Raw genomic sequence first — 18,039 nt, forward strand, 5'->3', positions numbered from 1 at the left:
AGTGACATGATGTTCAGTGATTTACATATATATATATATAGTTCTGAATTTATTATACCTAGCGATAATTTCTTCATGATAGAGTTGATTTTACTATTTAACAATTTATAACTTTTTAAACAGTTTAACCAAAAACCCGTAACACGAACCGCAACGTTGCACCTGTTAAGAAATCAACCATAACCAACTATTTCCAACAAGGCATAAACCCAGACTAAACGCACGACAGAGCGGGGCTAATTAGTTTGTAATTAGTGCGAGAGAGACCGCAGTGGCACCAGTCCAAGATGAATCTGATGTTTCGGAAGAACTTCAGCGGGGAGAAGAGTGCGAGCAGCGGTGGCGGCGGGGGAGGGGGGAAGGCGAGGGGGGCGCTCGGGGCCGGCCGGAACGCGAAGCGCCGGGACCGCGAGCGCTACTCCTGTATGGAGGAACACACTCACTACAGGACGCATCTCTTTTTCTCGGCGCCGAGGGCCAGTACTCAGTACAACGAGGGCTCAGGTAATGGCGGGAAAGTTTGTTTGTTTATGTGTTAGTGGCTTCCTGTTGGTGGAGTTTTTAAGTATGTTCCAGAAGTTTTCAAAAAGTTCTTAAAGAAATATCGTAAAAGTTGCAAGAAAGTTTAATAGTGAGAATTGTGAATTTTAATTATATGCATATATATAATACCTGTGTTTTGATATATATATGTGGTCTGTGAAGTTAGCTGAACAAGTAAGTGTATCGTAAGCTTGAAGCTTTTTCCGAAGCGTCAAATTAGGCAGAACTTAAATCATTATCAAACTTTCTTAGAGAAACCATCACAATTAGTTGTTTGTACGATGTTTTGCTTGTTTTCGTAGAGTGGTGATCATGTTTATGGTCTTCTAGCCATTGTATTCTCAATGTCCTCATAACTCAGCCATGTTTATAAAGGCATGGACTAAATAGGTGGTAATTATGGTGGTAAATAGGTGGTGGTGGTGTTTATTGATTTTTTTACGAATACCTACTATTAGCATGATTAGTTTTAAACCATTTGGATTTTTGTGTCAGATACAATAAAATTGTATTTAACATAGTTTAAAAAAACATTTAATAAATTATAGTTTTTGCTTCTTAAAGTTATTAGTATTCAACAAATATCAACTCATGTGTTATCGATCTCGATACCAAACTACAAAAAATGTGATTCCTTTAAGTAAATACCTACTTCCAAGCCTATTTAATTTATTCTTATTCTCAATTATATTTTTTTCTCATTATAGTTATTAAAATTGCATCTAATAATTATAAACATGACCCCGCCAAAAACATTTTCATCTAAAACGTTGCCAAGACGAGACCATATGGCTCACTCTGTCAAAAAGTTATCAGATCTCACGTCAAGCCAAGCTTTGAACTCTTCTGGGTGGGCCGTTTGTAAAGTTTTACGAAATATGTAATGCAAAAAAATCCTAATTTAATGTAGGTAGAGCACGAAAAAAATAATTTAAAAAATCTAGCTATATACTTTTAGCCATCTACCAACGATTAAATATAAAAATATTAAAGTATTTTTGTGAAATATTTTTTTTTTTTTTCTTTTATATATATAACAATACCCTTAGTATTAGAAATGATTTTCATTTATGTCTAAAAAAAAATCTGGGAGCAGTAGTACCATTAGACTGCGTAAATAGGTATTATGCCGAAAAAGCTAATTGATATAGTCACGTGCCTTGACTTGTTCTAAACATATGGCAGAAACGTTATCAATCAGAATAAAATGATAGTACAGTCAGCGTCAAATACTTTGTAGCAGTCAAAGTGGCCAAATAGTTCGGTACACCATACTAAATATATGGTGTACCGAACTATTTGGCCACTTTGGTTGCTACAAAGTATTTGACGCTGACTGTACATAAAATTACATACATAACAAATATTTTGGCTAAAACGCGTGAAAGTATGTCTAAAATCACCTAAAACGTCACAATTTATTACTTTTGGCCATCGTGTAAAAATAGGAATGAATAACAATAATGCATGTTAAACCAATGCATGTTATGTATATGACACCGTAAGATTGTACACCCGTTAGTTTATAATCTCACGTAGGTTAGGTTAGTTTGTAAAATAAGTGATTTTTGTGTTGTACTTGAATTATTGTGATATTATTACATTATTACACAGCATTTTTTTAATAAATTAAAACATTATTATGGTTAGATTCATTTAATTACCGGTCCTTTTATGCCTTACTTTGATAATCGGAAAAGAAAATTGACATCTACCAAATTTAATAGATTTTTTAATTTTGCCTTTTTTTCTTTGCCGGCTGGTAGAGGGCTAAACGTGGTACTTAATTTTAAATTAAATTACAGTATTACGTATTTACCTGCAACTTTTGATACCTATTGCATTATGAATTATTATTTTTCTCCATACACCAACGGCCACCCTATTCTACACGCCGTAACTTTATATACAACCTCAAATTTCACAAACTGTACTTCATAGGTGTAGTCCTTAGTCAAAAAAACCTATTGACCTTAATTAAAATATGTGGCTTGGTCGTTTCGTTACTACAATAACTATTGTATAACAGAAAGTAATGAAAGTTAAATACATTTTTCATCTTATACCCATATGACGGCGACGACACCGAAAAGCGCTTAGAGAAAAGGTATATAGCTAATGCTCTTGCGTTTCGCTTGTCTCAGTGCCCCCAGATTATAGTTTTTAGTATGTCATATTCGTGGCGATACGTCATAATTTTATCGACATGGGCCTATAAAGTTGGTTTTACTAGTGATCACACTATTTTATCTGCCGAATCCTACACCGGAACACGCAACGCAACAGAAAACTGTATCGGCGAAATGATTTTTAACTTTATGATAGTTATTATTGTATGTATTTAGTTAGTTTCTAAGGTCCCTACCATAAATATGGGCTTAGTTGTCTGACATGATATATTTAAATTAAACATGCCCCAGTCGAACCAGGGTATATATGGTTATAATTTATTTGTTTACATACTTTAGGTACATAGGTCTACATACTACATTATTTTTCCGCTTATCTGAATTTAAAAGGAATCCTCAATATTTTGTTCGATTCATACAATTTATATATCGAACAAGCTATGGTTCATAACACATGTGCTTGCAGCAACGTTCCGCTGCGCTTTGGTATGCAGAATGCAATTGGCACGTGCTGAATGATGTTTCTAATTCGGGCATTTTCGATAGAAATCTAAACCCTGGCTACATTTTACGATTGATAATAATTGACATCGACTACGACCTACTGTGAAAATAATACGGTAGAACGACCTACATGAGACTGACTTAACAGACACGATAATATATAGTTATAATGTAGGGAGTTAACCTATACGTTACTCAGCATTTTTTGTGTCAATCGATTTGATGAAAATTTGTGATTTTTATTTAACACATATGCACAGATAATATTAAAATGTAGATATTGAAGAAGCTTTTTAGTTAAAAATAAATTAATTGGGGTTTAGACAACCGCCCCAAGCGAGGTTTGAACTCGCGACTCTACCAACTGAAGTAGTGAAACTCATCATATTTTTATTTTTTTACGTGGCTGAAGGCGTGTAAATGTAAAGCTGAACATGAACGGAAGACGCTGATTTAGATTGACCGCGGGAACTAAAATTTAAGTAATATTTTAGTCCCAATTATAACGAAGTTCCAGGAAAGCCAAACGCATTAGTTGCCGCTAACGCTAATAACAACATGCCAGCAACGCGTCAAGTCACGCATTATAAATAGCGGACAGACACGCTGCAACATGACGCGCATCACAAGCGGTTGAATGAACGCGTGACAACACTGACGTGAAAATTGCTACATTAGGGGTGACGTTATGCTGATATCTAATAAATAATGTAGTACCTACCTGCTGATGTCAGGTGAACTTTATTTTATTTTTTATTTCAGCTTAGCCTGGTAGAGTGAAAAAAGTTCAACTCATGTGAGCTCTACTACACACCTCACACCTACATATGTGTGTAACTAGTTACTTGATTTAGTCACGCGAATAAATGTTACATGGTTTTTACGAGTGATTCATGCCCGGAGTTAGGTTAGGTTAGGTTCAAGTTTACCAGTTTGAAGGAAATATGTTGAAGTTTTATGTATATGAATATCAGGCATGTAGGTGTTTTTAATATTGAGGTCTAGACGCCTGAATACTAACAACTTTGGCACTTGTGGCCTCTTAATTTGCTTCTGTGTCCCTGAAAGTTTAATAAGAACTTGGTCCTAAATAATTGGTGAAGGAAAAGCCCACAACCTTGGCATAAACACAACAAGAAATTAAACTCAAGTACGCCCAGTACTCCTTAACGTTTGGGAACAGTAGATAATTTTTCCATAAAATAGTAAATAGTTATACGATTCGATATGTAGGCGCGTGAACAGTCTAACAGGCCAATTCAAGTTTTAGTAATTAAATCTCATTCCAATAAGATATTGATCTGTCAGCGTCAAAAGTGACGTTTTTGGTTGAAAGTGCGCAATTCAGCAGATCGTCTAAAGGAGATGGAACCATCTCATGTTGGAATGATGTCAGATCCATATTGAACCAGTATCACATTATGTTGTTGGAATTGGCATGTAATTCGGGTTAACTTTTGCCCATGCCATCTATACACTTAGAATATCGGAATTCGTTCCACGGAGCTGGCGCCGATATGCATGTCGACGACAAAAAATGCCTAAATGGAGAATCAATCCCATGTTGGGCTGAATGCATTTTTTCTACTGTCTCTATCCGATCCGCTATTTTAGTCTCTTTCTTTCCAATCAGTTCCGCGAGTGCAATCCCTACAACCCGCTCAAACCGGCTCAAACTGACCGTTTTGGCTGTAAACACTTCCCGGCTATTTTCAGCGAGGCCAAAACGCAACATTACAAAAACACTCGTCTAGCGGAGCACAAAGTTCTGTGATGGCGGCGGATACAAGTAATGTAACGTGTGAGTTGTACTATCGCCAGTCATGCTCTCAAATTAATGACGCAATGACATTTTCATTTCGTAGTTCCATTTAATCTAAGAATCAATTTTTTTGCTCACTTTGGCACTTTGTAGGGGCGGTTCACAATTACACGACACCATACCCTCATTAAACAGCAAACAGTAATTGTCCATTAGATATCTATCTTCTTTTACAATTCTGTCGGTTAGGAACAGAAAACTAAATCCGTAGTAAAACTAATTTGAAACTCCGCAACAAAAGGGTTTTTGCGTCGTCGTATTACCATTAGGGGCATTATATCACTTACTCCAAGTGCGATAGTGATACCTAAACTTGATCGTTCATGTTGAGTGATTTGAACCTATTCTTGGACACTAGTGGCTTAGTAGTTGACAGTTTGATAGGAGTGTAGGTACATACAGCATGCACTCAGAGCGAAGATTAGCCGATTCAATTTGAACTAAAGCGCCATCACGCGCCAGCAGCTATAGTGCAACGAGAACGTACGAGTATAACCTTAAGGCCCCTGAATATTATATATGCTTTAGTCGTAACTAATAACCAACACGTGAGTTAACCTTTACCCTTGTTGTTTCAGAACGATGCGGGCCAGTGCTCGGCGGAGGCTCCGGGCCGGAGGCGGAGCCCCCGCAGCCCCTTGTCACGCGGGAGCCGGGGGTGTCGCTTCTCCGCTGGGACCGGCCGACGGACACCCGGGCGTCCGAGCGGGTCAGCAGGAGGGAGACGAGGACGGAGCCCGTCTCGCTCGCCACGCTCGAGCGCGACTGCTTCGTCATACCGGCGCACGCGCTGGATAGGTTCCTGCCTGATGGCGTCCCTGTAAGTATATTTCTTCCTCCCATTTCCATTAAGCAGGGACGGCTCGTTTATTTTTCTGCAGCATGCTACCCATTGTTGGCTCAGTCAGTCTTTCTTCGAAAAGCTACTATAGTTTTACTGGTCCACGACGTCACTGGGATTGATCCTTTTACATGATAGTATTTACTCGTAATCATTTCCAATTATGAGACCTTATAGCCCGTGTTTGAAAAGGGTATGACTATTTTTAGTCCTTTGTCTTTATTGTTACAAAATGTATACTTAAATAAACGTAACTTCGCTTAAGTACATGAAAAATACAAGCTAGTTCAGTAAAGAAACTAGGTACCTACAACCACATTAACTTCCCCTTGTAGAGTTATCTACTACCAGGTAACTAATCAGGCAACCAAATCAAGAAGCATTTTTTTCTACTTTTAAAAACCCCATATTTTCCTTATTTCAGCTTCCAGTCCCCCCTCCAACGCCAGAGAAAGGCCAAACTACGAAGACTGCTCAGAACTCACTTAGCATCCTCGAGGTTGCCGATCCTAAGCTCTGCATACTCGCCCACCTGATGAGCCCCCTCGAGCCTATCGAGCCAATACTCGAATCACCAATGGCCAAGCCCTTAATCAAACAGAAGGCTGCCGCAGGGGAACTTTTAACAGAAGTAGCTCAGGCGAATACAGCAGTAGGAGGGATGCTACTCGCAAATATGGAAAGGAACGCAGAATTCCCGTTCATATCATATTATGTGATAAATACTACACAAACTGATCCTTTGCTTTTCTACAATAACATGAGGTGCGCTTCTCTGAACAAGTTTGATCCAAAGGCGATACGGTATTCGGCGGCGCATACGCTAGACTTGTATAGCGAGGTGGCGATGATATGTCGGCCGCCATTCACGGACTTGGCCGGGGGACCGAAGAAGTCACACACGCCGACTACTGGATTCATTATTAGTGTTTATAAGGTCAGTACATTACCTTAACTACGCAGTCTAATATTGACACAGCGGGATTGTGTTTCTAGAGTCTAATGTATCCAATAACGATTCTTCAATTGCAAAGCAAACTGCCCTTATACATATAGACGTCAATCCTTTTTTTAGTCTATCAATCATTTTGATAAATTGTACTCGTTAGAATAAGAGAGAAAATTATTGAAAGCTATTACATAACACAGAGTTAACATGTGTGATAACCTACGCTAAACAAGATGTTTACTCGTATACGGAGGTGAAACTTCTATGAAATTACGTCGTTTAAAATAACTCTTGCACTCAAGGGTTCTTTTACAAGTCAATACAACATTTGGAGTAACATCATAATAGTGACATGAAAAATACATATCAACATTTATAAATACAACAGCCAATACCTGGGTAAACATTACATTACGAATATAATAATCTTAAAATAAATAATTACTACAATACAATAGAGATGTATAGTCTCTATGGTTAAAAATACAACACAGCACAGCACAGTCTATGCTATCAAAGTTATCTTGGTGTAACTCTACGCCTACTTTGTAACTACGAGAACAAATGCTACATCGTTCGTAATTTGGCTCCAGATCTTTATTAAACTTTCGATAAGTTGATACACCTTGAATCTTAAGGGACCGTGCCAAGATTTTTGGAAGGCAACCAAATGGAGCACTTAAGAAAAGTGATCTGCCACTTAACTCATTTCCGCCCTATTAAAACAGCCATACGGGGCCGTCTTGGCAAAGGGATTTGTCTAACTGCGACTTTTGGATCGTCTCTAAAGACTACAGTGCATTGAAGTGGATGATAAAATAAAACGAGCGAACGCCTACCTACTTCTAAAAGTGGTTTCTTAAAATGGATTTTTAGGGCGAAAGTTTTCGAATTCCCGGGTTTAATGTCCCTTTTAAGGATAAAAGGTCTATAAGAATAATTTACAAATTTAAATTCACATAGAACTCGGTGGCGTTTTGACTTTCAACTATAATTGGTGCTAAACGAACACAACTGAAAGTCACGTTAGTGGTTAGAGTGGTTCATATTGTTTCAAAATAAAAAGTGAACCGATAAGATTTTAAAGACTTAGACTAAAGTTTTATGTATTAAATCTATGGTCCAATAGTAATGAGCGTTTGATTCAAATAACTTTGGTCGAGGAGTATTTGAAGACTTGGCGGGTTGGCTTGGCGACTTTTTGAAGGCGTTCCCGATTATTCGTATCAATTAAGTACTGAAATCATCATCTTCCTTTTTTTATATGAAAGATATATATGCGCTACAATGACTTAGGGCTCTTTCAGCATTACGTACCTACTCGTACGTCTTCCTACCCATTTACAACGTTCTTGCACAGATCGCAAACTTGACCAGGATGTAGACCTTGTTGGATGCTTCCCCACATTCTTCTACTTCATTGTCGTTTCACTCTTGACAGAGCGGTCGTAGTTGTCACCACCAATGTTTCAGCTTTCCCATATTAACTGCTCTTAAATCATCTTCCAGGTATTCGAAGGCGACGATGGCGAGCGCTTCGAACGAAACTGGCTGTACTGGACAGGCGCGCGCATGCTCTACCGTCATCTCCCTCACTCCGTCGGTATGAGGAAGATAGCGCTACACAAGTCCGTCGCCACCCACGGCGACAAGATGTACCTGTTGGTGTGCGAGTGTGCCAACTTGTTGGACGACTTGTCGGGCGCGGCGATGCTGATCACGGCGCTGCGCGCGCGCCTTTGTGGATACACTGGATTGTATAGACCCATACAGACGTTCTAGCAGAGGGATGGGGCCGTGAGCCCTGATGTTTAGTGTATGCTAGAATAAAGTCTAAATAGCAAGCTATACTTGGTCAAGCAAATCTTGTCAGTAGCAAAAGGAGGCAAATTTGAAAAATTGCGGGTTAGCAACACAGTTTTCGAATAATTCCAAAATCGCGTGTCATCTGTGGAATGTGGATAGTGAATGGCAGCCATCATGTTTGTTTATATTCTGAATCGTTGCTATTTCAAGAGAAATTTCTACTGTCACCATTAAATACCAATATATTAAATAAGCTTGTGCATGAACTTAAGCAAAGTCAAGGTGCCTACAATATACAATCACGCTCGTTGATCGTAAATATTTGTAAAATTTTAGGTTATGAAAATTATATGTTTTGGTACTATGTACATTGCTGCTTTTCTTAGCGCAATATTGGTAATAGTGCTTTTTGAGTGTTGCCCTACTTCACTTTGCTGTACATTGCTACTGACATACTTTGCTTGACAGACTATATTTTGAGAGATAGTTGTTAAATGGCACAACTCGATATAAAATCGAATTGCAATAGTCGTACGGCTGATCGATGACATCGTATAGAAAAGTCTTAACTTACTTAAAGGCAAAAGAAAAAAGCAAAGAGTTTAACCTCTGAGAAAGGAAGTAAAAGGATTGTGGCGGCGCCTTGTTACAGTTGTTACATTATGTGTCGATGTGTCGTCACCGTCGTCACTATTGGTAGTTCATCGAGAAACCTCAGCAAGCAGTTCCTTCCATAGCCGACGCGTTCGTGGAAGGAAATTCCTGTCAAACCGCACAGTACGTGACCATTTAGGTTTCAGGGTTTCTTAAGTAATTTGTATTCAGAATTGTGTCATTTAAAAACCTTCAGTTTCTTGAGCTTGCATTCATTTGTAAATGCGTATAAGATTGCTCGTCCTAAGATGCTCCTGATTGGACCAAAGTATTATTAACAGCTGTGACGTGTTCAATATTCAAATAGGGTGCAGCATGAATTTAGTTAACCACGCAGAGAATTCCTTCTCACGAATAAGGTGATTTTAAGAACAACATTTTTTGAAATAAAGGATTAATTGAAAAAACTTCTAGAAAGGCGCTTAGCGACATCTACCGTATCATAAAAGAATTATAGTGACGTGATTAAGATCACATATTTGACCCTTATTGTTATGAATTGACCCTTATGTATATGAAGCTAAGGTCTACCGTTTAACTGATATAAATATTAATCTGAAGAGTAGGTACTGCACCCTATTCTTACAATATAACATTCTGATTAACATTTTCAAAGTGTTCAATAAGTCGATTTGTGAATATCTTGAGTAAAGCGTTAAAAATAAGTTTTTAAATTATAAATGCACTAAATACTGTTACAAAACCGGCCTTAGGTTCCTAGAGGGGTTTGAGGGTGAAATGTATAAAGAAAAGGCTGCTTTTCGACCAGAATTATAAGTTATAATGTTATCATACAAATCGATCAAGCTAAGCCACGAGGCTATGTGACACCTGTACCTACATATGTAAATGTAGTTCAACTTACCTTTGTTGGAAAAGCAGCCTGAGAATCGTTCACTAGCTATGCGATATACCTCACATATTTAAATGTGCAATCTTAACACTGCAAAATAATGTTTGCATTGACAATTAAATAAGAAAATATTTTTTCCTATAAAAAAAATTGTGTGTATTAAAGTCACAATATTCAGACTAATTTATATCAATTATTAAGAATAATTATCACTTTGAGCTGTCCTCTCTTCCTTTTACAGACAAAATATTTTAACATGAGCCTCCGTATTATGTGTAGTGCTAATGTGTTCTATACCCGCTAGGGCGGCGCCACAATCATTCACAGAGCACAGCAGGTAAGAAGCTTAGCTAGTGGACGAGGGAGCGACCAGATCATAAACAATGATCAGTAAGGATTCAGTAAGAAACCCTGAATCAAAACTCGTCTTCCAAAGATCAGAAAAGCGCAAGTTAATTATGATATTTCTCACTCTTATAGTTCCTCACATATCCTGACACATATCATATAAATATGACTTAGATTTGTAGACGCCCGTCAAAAGTCAATACCAATACACACCAAGTGGGTATGCAGAACAGGCGCTTGTCTACGCTGTGAGCTATCGTGCTAGCATTTGGTGTGGTTCGCCTTTAAAATTCCCACATAATCGGAAACACAACTGGTTTTTGTTCATTTTACCTACTCAATACGAACATTTTATTTAAACATTTTTTTTGTTTGAACTTAAATATTTGGTACCTAAACAAAATTTTAAATAGTTGGGTACTTAAAATGTATCGGTTGTGTTTTCGGTAATAAATGTTGTATTAGTTTGTAGACCGTTCTATCTTAGCTATTATCGAGGCCGGTTACACAAGCTATTTTCGACTTTGTAGACGTGTATTAAGGTGGTTTTTATGATCAGCTCATAAATTTGTGTATGCTTTTTTCCTGCACAATATCTTACGGTCTCTGTTACTGCCTAAGATGTATACAGGAAGTAATCGTAAAGTGTTTACAAGCGATTATTTTGTAAATATACAATATATCAAAAAAAACCTTCAATTGTTGTCGATAGTACGCTACTCAATGAATAAAAACACATTTGTTTCTTATAAAGTTTATCAATATCCAAAATATTAAGTTTAAACGGTCCCATGCATTTAATGCGACTATCGCAGAAGCTTTAACTTAAAAGGCCTAATAATTTAGCCGTTATCAATGACAATTATTGATGATTCAGAAATTAATCTATGACTTTTACTTTTACCTATAAAAATATGTTTGATTACTTTAATAAAGAATAATCATTTAAACTATATCTCTTACTATAGACAAAAATTAACCACTTAGGGTGGGGGCGTTTAAATTTTGAATATTTGTAACTGTATTAAAAAAAGTAATTGTTGTAATTTTGCTCACCGGGTTTTTGTATACTTTCGATGTCAGTATTTTTTTTATTTTTTATATCTGATATATTTACGGAATAATCGCATGTTAACACTTAACGATTCCATCGTGTATGCTCGTATAAACTAAAATACATATATTTTCTTATTTACAGTATAAAATCTTTATCATAAGCTTTTTTGAAAACATTTCTGAGCTGATTAAAAATGTAAAACTGAGTACATTTCAATTAAGCACCCAGTCGTTTATTAAGATAGTATAATTAAGTAATAGATACGCCGCTAAACTGTATAAGACAATACAACATGGAAAGACCCGCAAAATTAAATTTCTTAGGTCTCTTATAACTAATTTTGAATAGTTGATTCGCGTCTGCCGTCTTAAATTTGCAATTCTTATTTCGTTGACTCGCATAACTACATAATATGCTTTATTTTAATTTCCAAAACGAAGATTTCTGTCACTTTAACTCAGTGGCGTAGCGTGCCTTGGCGGGGCCCCGTATAAAAATTTGTTTAGGGGCCCTTAGGAAGGGTAAAGATTTCTCACAATAACGCACGTTGGGGCCCCCGTAGCCCGAGGGCCCCGTATAATTGATACGGCAGATACGGCGGTAGCTACGCCCCTGCTTTAACTTCGTGTCGACTACTTTCTTTGCCAACAGTACGAAAGTAGCGTAGATTTTTTTTTAAACCGCTCCTTGGATAGTTCAACTCGTGCAAAATAATTAAGCAATTAATAAATACATTGATAATTTGGGATTCGAAAAATATTTGCGTTTACAATAATAAAATAAGAACTTGTCTAGGCAAATGTTTTCCTCCCAAATTATCCATACTTTCAAATATAATAGATTTAAGGTTAATAATATTTATATATTACATAATAATGATAATTCACTATAATGTGCAAAGCTGGAACTTTATGGAATCAAACAAATTATTATATGTAAAATATTTTAGCTCTTGAATTATTAAAATAAATAGATACCTACGCTTCAAAGCTGTAATGCACAAATAATAAATTAATTAAGCGTTGAGATAGATTACGTATAATTTTATTTATTTATTTATATGTAAATTGGATATTTTTTCTAGACAATTACCATATTCTACGAGGCTAAAAAACAATACGACACTGTTTAGACATTTTTATTTGTATTAGTATTTATAAATTTTGTAATAATACTTATGTATTTTGATTGATTTAATATTGAATAATGTTAAATATTAATTGGTAAATAACAACTTATTTAGACATTTCAAAACTAAGAAATATACGTTAATTAGAGGTTAATTAAACGATAACCTTGTTTTTGGTTCATTTAGGTCACCGGTTTAACAGAAAAAAAAAACAATAATTGCCAGAGTTATGAAACCACTTTTTTCTACTCGTCGACTGTAATGGTTGAATTAAGATTTCATATACCAAACTCAAATATAATATTCATTTCGAAACGATTTAGTCGACTATAATGAAATGGACCAATCACAGCTCGCCGCAGTCAAGAGGACGAAACAAAACGATAGCTCAAATTAATTATTTATTTTAGGTTGTATAGTAGAAACAATTGCTTCATAAGTCATACACGCACATGTGACACCCTTAATATAGCAACATCCTTAGACTACGAAAACCGTTTACCGTTGCTTGTTAGTCTCCATAGGCTACGGTGGCCAAAATCGGGAAAACTGTCTAAAAATTGAATTTAACAAGGAGCAAGTACCAGGGCCTCATGAGTTACGAGAAGGTGTCGTTTACCAACCCGCCGGGTCCCAGCGGCTGGGGCGCGTACGAGTGTGAAGGTATCGCGGCTGCTCGCTATCTTAAACAGCTGTATACTTTTGGCTTGTTTACCTGTATGATTTTATTAGTTTAAAGTATTATTTTTATAGACTCGTAGAATAAGTATTGTAAACAATAGTGATATAATCAAGATTTTCAATCTCGTAACTCGACTAACAGCTCTCCATTATATCACGATTGTATAAAATACTATTGGCCACTGACCAAAAATACCTAATAAATATTGTGATTCAATTTATTAAAAATAGATAGTGGACATAGTGCTCATTTAACATCTAAAAAGCGCAGTTATCGAAAAAAATAACTCATACTTATGCTGCTCCAACATTGGCTGTTATAAAATATTATATAATATCGTGTGACAGGGACAAGATGAGAGTAATGGTAGTATTTTACTATGTTGTCCCTGTCACACAATGTCATATAACGTTTTATAACAGCCAATGCGGGAGCAGCATAAGTATGAGTACACACTAGGTACCTACTCAAACAAAATATCAACGAAAGGTTTATGACAAAAATAAATACTGGTTATTTTTAAGGCACGGTTATTTTTGCTATGGTGCTAAATCTAGTTGATATGTAGGAAAGCAATAAAGGCTTGCATTTGTTAATTATCTAGGATAATTATGGCTTTATATATTTATCACAGGACTACCACTTAACTCGGTCTGTTCCCTAGGTAAGTTTAGGGTTGCAGGAATGGTGACATTTTACATATATAATTGATACATTTTTGGTATATTCCCATCTGTGCCTGCCCCCTGATATGGGAATATGTTTATTCCGCCGGGGACAGATGGGAATGCATCCTTCCAATTTGTGCCCGGCGTGAACAGATAGGAATGGATCATTCCCATTTGTGCCCCCTGATCAGGCACAGATGGGACTAATATGTTTGATAGTTACAACCAGATTTTCAACTGATAGCCAATCAACTGAGTTAAGTGGTCAAACTGGAGTAAGATTGTTTGGGTATGAATAAAATTACAGAATTATGTAAGAATAAGTACAATTTAACTTTTGCCAATTAAATAATTAGTGTGAGAAAGATTTGGACATTCTGAAACAATTTGAATTAAATAAAACATTAGATAGTTATAGATTTATCCCTAGAAGTAATATTAACCTTTTCAAAGTTTTTAAAATTACTTACTTCCAAATGGTCATTCATTTTCGTTATTAAATTTTAACAAAATATTTTAATTCACATCCCTAATATTTTTATTTTAAGTTGGCAACAATATCTTAGACATTTTTCTGCTGAATATTTTTTGTACCGTTTTAAAAATGTATTGAAAAAAATGTGTTGAATAAATGTTTGGAAAGCAAATAGATGATTAGCAAATTGAAGGAATTTCAATTATTTTTGTAATAAAATTTAAAATTATACAATGGTTTTATTTTCTCCTGTATTTAATAACTACTTACTACTTAGGTATTTAGGTACTGATTTTGGCTGTAAAATAAAATTTTATTTACTTTACATTTTTTTGTTAAACATTAAAATTTTTGAGTTAAATGTTGCAGAGTGATCACATTTTTCTTTAAAAAAATCTCTAATTCAGTATTTTTGGTAACTTTATTGGAAAACTAGAATTCATATGTAATACTACATGTTTGTTGTTTTAATAGTAAAATAATAAACTAAACTTCAGTAATGAATTGTCATACATAGCTTCAGTATCCTCTGTGCCCTCGAAACCTTCTTCTATTGTCCAGCTGAAATAATCAAATAAATAATAAGATATTTTAAAATTACTTACTAAAATTGTATTTGATTATTACATTCATCCCTTATTAAATTTAATATCATAGTATAGTTAGCATCAATGGTAGTGGATAGAATATATCTCTACAGTTTGTGTTAAACACTGTGATTGTATTACATCTCTTATAAATATTAAATGCTTTTAACACATATTTTATCCGCTACGATTACAGCAGACTAAATATTGAGACAATTTCATACAGATAAAATGAAGTATAATAACTTAGTTCTGTAAACTAGTCTCTACCTTTATCAGGCTAAGAAAAGTTTACTTTATTATTCATAAATGTAAACCTATAAACTTTATTTGAGCTTACTAAGGATCGTTTGCACTCGAAAAATGCTTGTCGCAGTTGCAGACATTCGTCTCCAACTTCCCCTGACTTTAAACATTCTCGAGGTGTTTTCTTGTCCTGAAAATTTTAAAAATCTTATTATCCTTCAAGGAAAGCCCTTCTAACATTCAACTTTCTGAACAGTTTAAAAACCATTTTCTGAAATGTAATTGTTAAAAACAATTTAAATTGTAACCTTTTTGCAGCAATCCGTATTTAACAAACACATCTTGAGATCAGCTCTGATGCCAGCACAGGGTGACTTGTCAGCAAGTCCTATTTCATCTGGAGCGAAAACAACCATTTTCTGTATTTGATTACAATTAAATCTGCATGAATCTTCTTATTTGCACCTTTTTGTTGATTTCTCTATGTAAGTAAGTACACGATTATTTCAAGAACTAACAATAAACGTCAGTCGTCACATATGACAGTTGTCAAATTTGTCAAAGTCAAATTGCATATTTAAGACTACTTTTACCCGATGGATGGTAAAACAATGGGTGTTTTTATAAGTCTCAAATATTTTGCGTCAAGGTTCAAAAATCCAATCAGCTGTTTAATGACAGATTACACATTTTGATTTGTTCAAGGTCACTTGCAATGAATCTATCTAATAATTGTTTGAATTGAATAATAAGTCTTTGTTTACTCGTGACAGTCGTGATTGTACACAAATTAACAATGAGAAAGATTGTACCAGTATTCTCCAGGAAATTGTCCCATGTTTGCTCCTTAAAGCCTTATAAAGAGACGAAATGGATGATGCCGAATGGAAATCCGATCGGGGCGTACGTGTACAACTGCGTGGCCGATCAAAAAGTGCCTGTGATCCTCAACGACCCCAACATCGCGACGTGGTACTCCTGCGGACCCACCGTCTATGACTCCGCCCATCTAGGCCACGCAAGTTGCTATGTTAAAATTGATATTCTACAGAGAATACTTAAAGAATTCTTCAAAATTAAACTTGTCACTGCAATGGGTGTCACGGATATCGACGATAAAATAATTAAAAAAGCCAAAGAGACTAAATCGGACTTCAGGACCATAGCAAAACAATATGAGCATGAGTTTTGGCTGGACATGGCCAGTTTGAATATTGAAAAACCACTCATAGTTGTGAGAGTCTCAGACCATGTTAACACCATTGAAACTTTTATCCAGAAAATCATTGAATCTGGAATGGCTTATGTTACTAAAGATGGTTCAGTGTATTTTGACACTGTGAAATACAATGCTTATGGTAAGTTGCAGAAAATGCAAGATGCAGGTGAACCAGCAGATCAGTACAAAAGGAACAAGATGGACTTTACTCTGTGGAAAGCTCACAAGCCTGGGGAGCCATCTTGGAAGGCCTCATGGGGTGAAGGGAGGCCTGGCTGGCATATCGAGTGCTCTGCCATGGTGAGCAAGTTCTTTGGTTCTCAATTAGACTTTCATGCCGGAGGAATTGACTTGCAGTTCCCTCATCATGAGAATGAGGAGGCCCAGTCTTGCTCCTTCCATAACACCAGGCAATGGGCCAACTACTGGATACATATAGGTCATTTACAACTGAAAGGTGACAATAAAATGTCTAAATCCTTGAAAAATACTGTCAGCATACCACAGATGCTGTCTCAACACAGTGCTGACACATTTAGGATGGCTTGCCTTATGTCCAACTATAGATATCCAATGGAATACAGTGATGAGTTAATGAAAACTGCAGAAAGTGTCCTACACAAATTCAAATTCTTCCTAAAAGACGCATACAATTATGTCAATAACAATGCCACAGAAAATGGTGACTATAAATATCAATTACTTGATAGCTTGCAGAATGTTGAAGAACTAAATCTAAAAGTTCTGCGATCAGATTTTGATACAGCCAGCTGTATTAATAACTTGTTAAACTTAGTTATAAAGACAAATAGATTGATGAAACTGGAGAATTCTGAGTTTTATCCAATTCCAGTTTTACTGATAGCCGAGTATATCACTAATGTTTTGACAAAATTTGGGCTCAAATTACAGGAAAGCTCAGACAATGAAGTCCCAAACAATCTCATAGACACCCTGGTAGAGTTCAGGCATACTGTGAGGCTAAATGCTTTGAACAGAAAAGACAAGGAATTGCTGAGCGCCTGTGACATTGTGAGAGATCAAATGAAAGCAATAAAAGTACAAATTAATGACAGTGAAAAAACACCTTCATGGGTATTGAAATGAAATAATTATCAGTATCCGATTTCTGGATAATTATCTCTCTAACAGAATATACCATGTATATTGTGTAAGATAATGATGCAATTTGTTTACTTAAGATAAATATATTCATTTTAATCTTTGATAAGATTTTTTTATTATCATTATCACTTAAATGCAAGTTAATCCCTACTGATTTTGTAACATTATTGTCAATATTACAATCATAATGGTAATATATTCGCCTTTTTTTTTGTTCATGCTATTTTTCCAATTGTAAAATAACATGCACACGCAAACATCGTTAGCACAGGCAAGCCGATATAACCCTTACCTGATAGCATGAAGGTTACTTTGACAATGTATGCCTTAACAATTATAAGTATTTGTGACTTTGTGAGAACTATAAGGATCCTTGGCATCCAAAGGGTTCATTATGATGTA

The 18,039-nt window shown here is 35.8% G+C and overlaps 3 protein-coding genes across 10 annotated transcripts in view; 2 read left to right on the forward strand and 1 right to left on the reverse strand.

The window, feature by feature from the left end:
• Window positions 1–14,694, forward strand: part of LOC133522718 (uncharacterized) — a 170,550-nt gene extending 155,856 nt beyond the window's left edge. For 3 of the 8 annotated variants that reach the window (XM_061858141.1, XM_061858139.1, XM_061858142.1), the window contains exons 2-5: window positions 124–504; window positions 5,577–5,818; window positions 6,264–6,776; window positions 8,298–14,694. In XM_061858141.1, coding sequence (XP_061714125.1) covers window positions 288–504; window positions 5,577–5,818; window positions 6,264–6,776; window positions 8,298–8,570 — 1,245 coding nt within the window. In that variant the 5' untranslated portion in view covers window positions 124–287 and the 3' untranslated portion in view covers window positions 8,571–14,694. Of the gene's footprint in view, window positions 1–22; window positions 505–4,934; window positions 4,966–5,576; window positions 5,819–6,263; window positions 6,777–8,297 lie in introns of those variants that run through there. The other 5 variants (XM_061858137.1, XM_061858136.1, XM_061858140.1 and 2 more) reach the window with 4 other exon arrangements.
• Window positions 14,695–14,862: 168 nt separating this feature from the next.
• LOC133522721 (cytochrome c oxidase assembly factor 5) lies at window positions 14,863–15,821 on the reverse strand. The gene is made up of 3 exons (XM_061858148.1): window positions 15,602–15,821; window positions 15,388–15,483; window positions 14,863–15,021 (listed from the first exon to the last, which is right to left on the reverse strand). The coding sequence occupies exons 1-3, from the start codon at window positions 15,707–15,709 to the stop codon at window positions 14,980–14,982; spliced, it is 246 nt and encodes an 81-aa protein (XP_061714132.1). The 5' UTR covers window positions 15,710–15,821; the 3' UTR covers window positions 14,863–14,979.
• A 182-nt stretch (window positions 15,822–16,003) lies between these two features.
• On the forward strand, window positions 16,004–17,743 carry LOC133522715 (probable cysteine--tRNA ligase, mitochondrial). The gene has a single exon (XM_061858133.1). It carries the CDS (start codon window positions 16,090–16,092, stop codon window positions 17,617–17,619), a length of 1,530 nt encoding a protein of 509 aa, XP_061714117.1. The 5' UTR covers window positions 16,004–16,089; the 3' UTR covers window positions 17,620–17,743.
• Window positions 17,744–18,039: the final 296 nt, after the last annotated feature.

The sequence above is a fragment of the Cydia pomonella genome, chromosome 11 (genome assembly GCF_033807575.1).
Source record: "Cydia pomonella isolate Wapato2018A chromosome 11, ilCydPomo1, whole genome shotgun sequence".
Classification (NCBI taxonomy): Eukaryota; Metazoa; Arthropoda; class Insecta; order Lepidoptera; family Tortricidae; genus Cydia; species Cydia pomonella.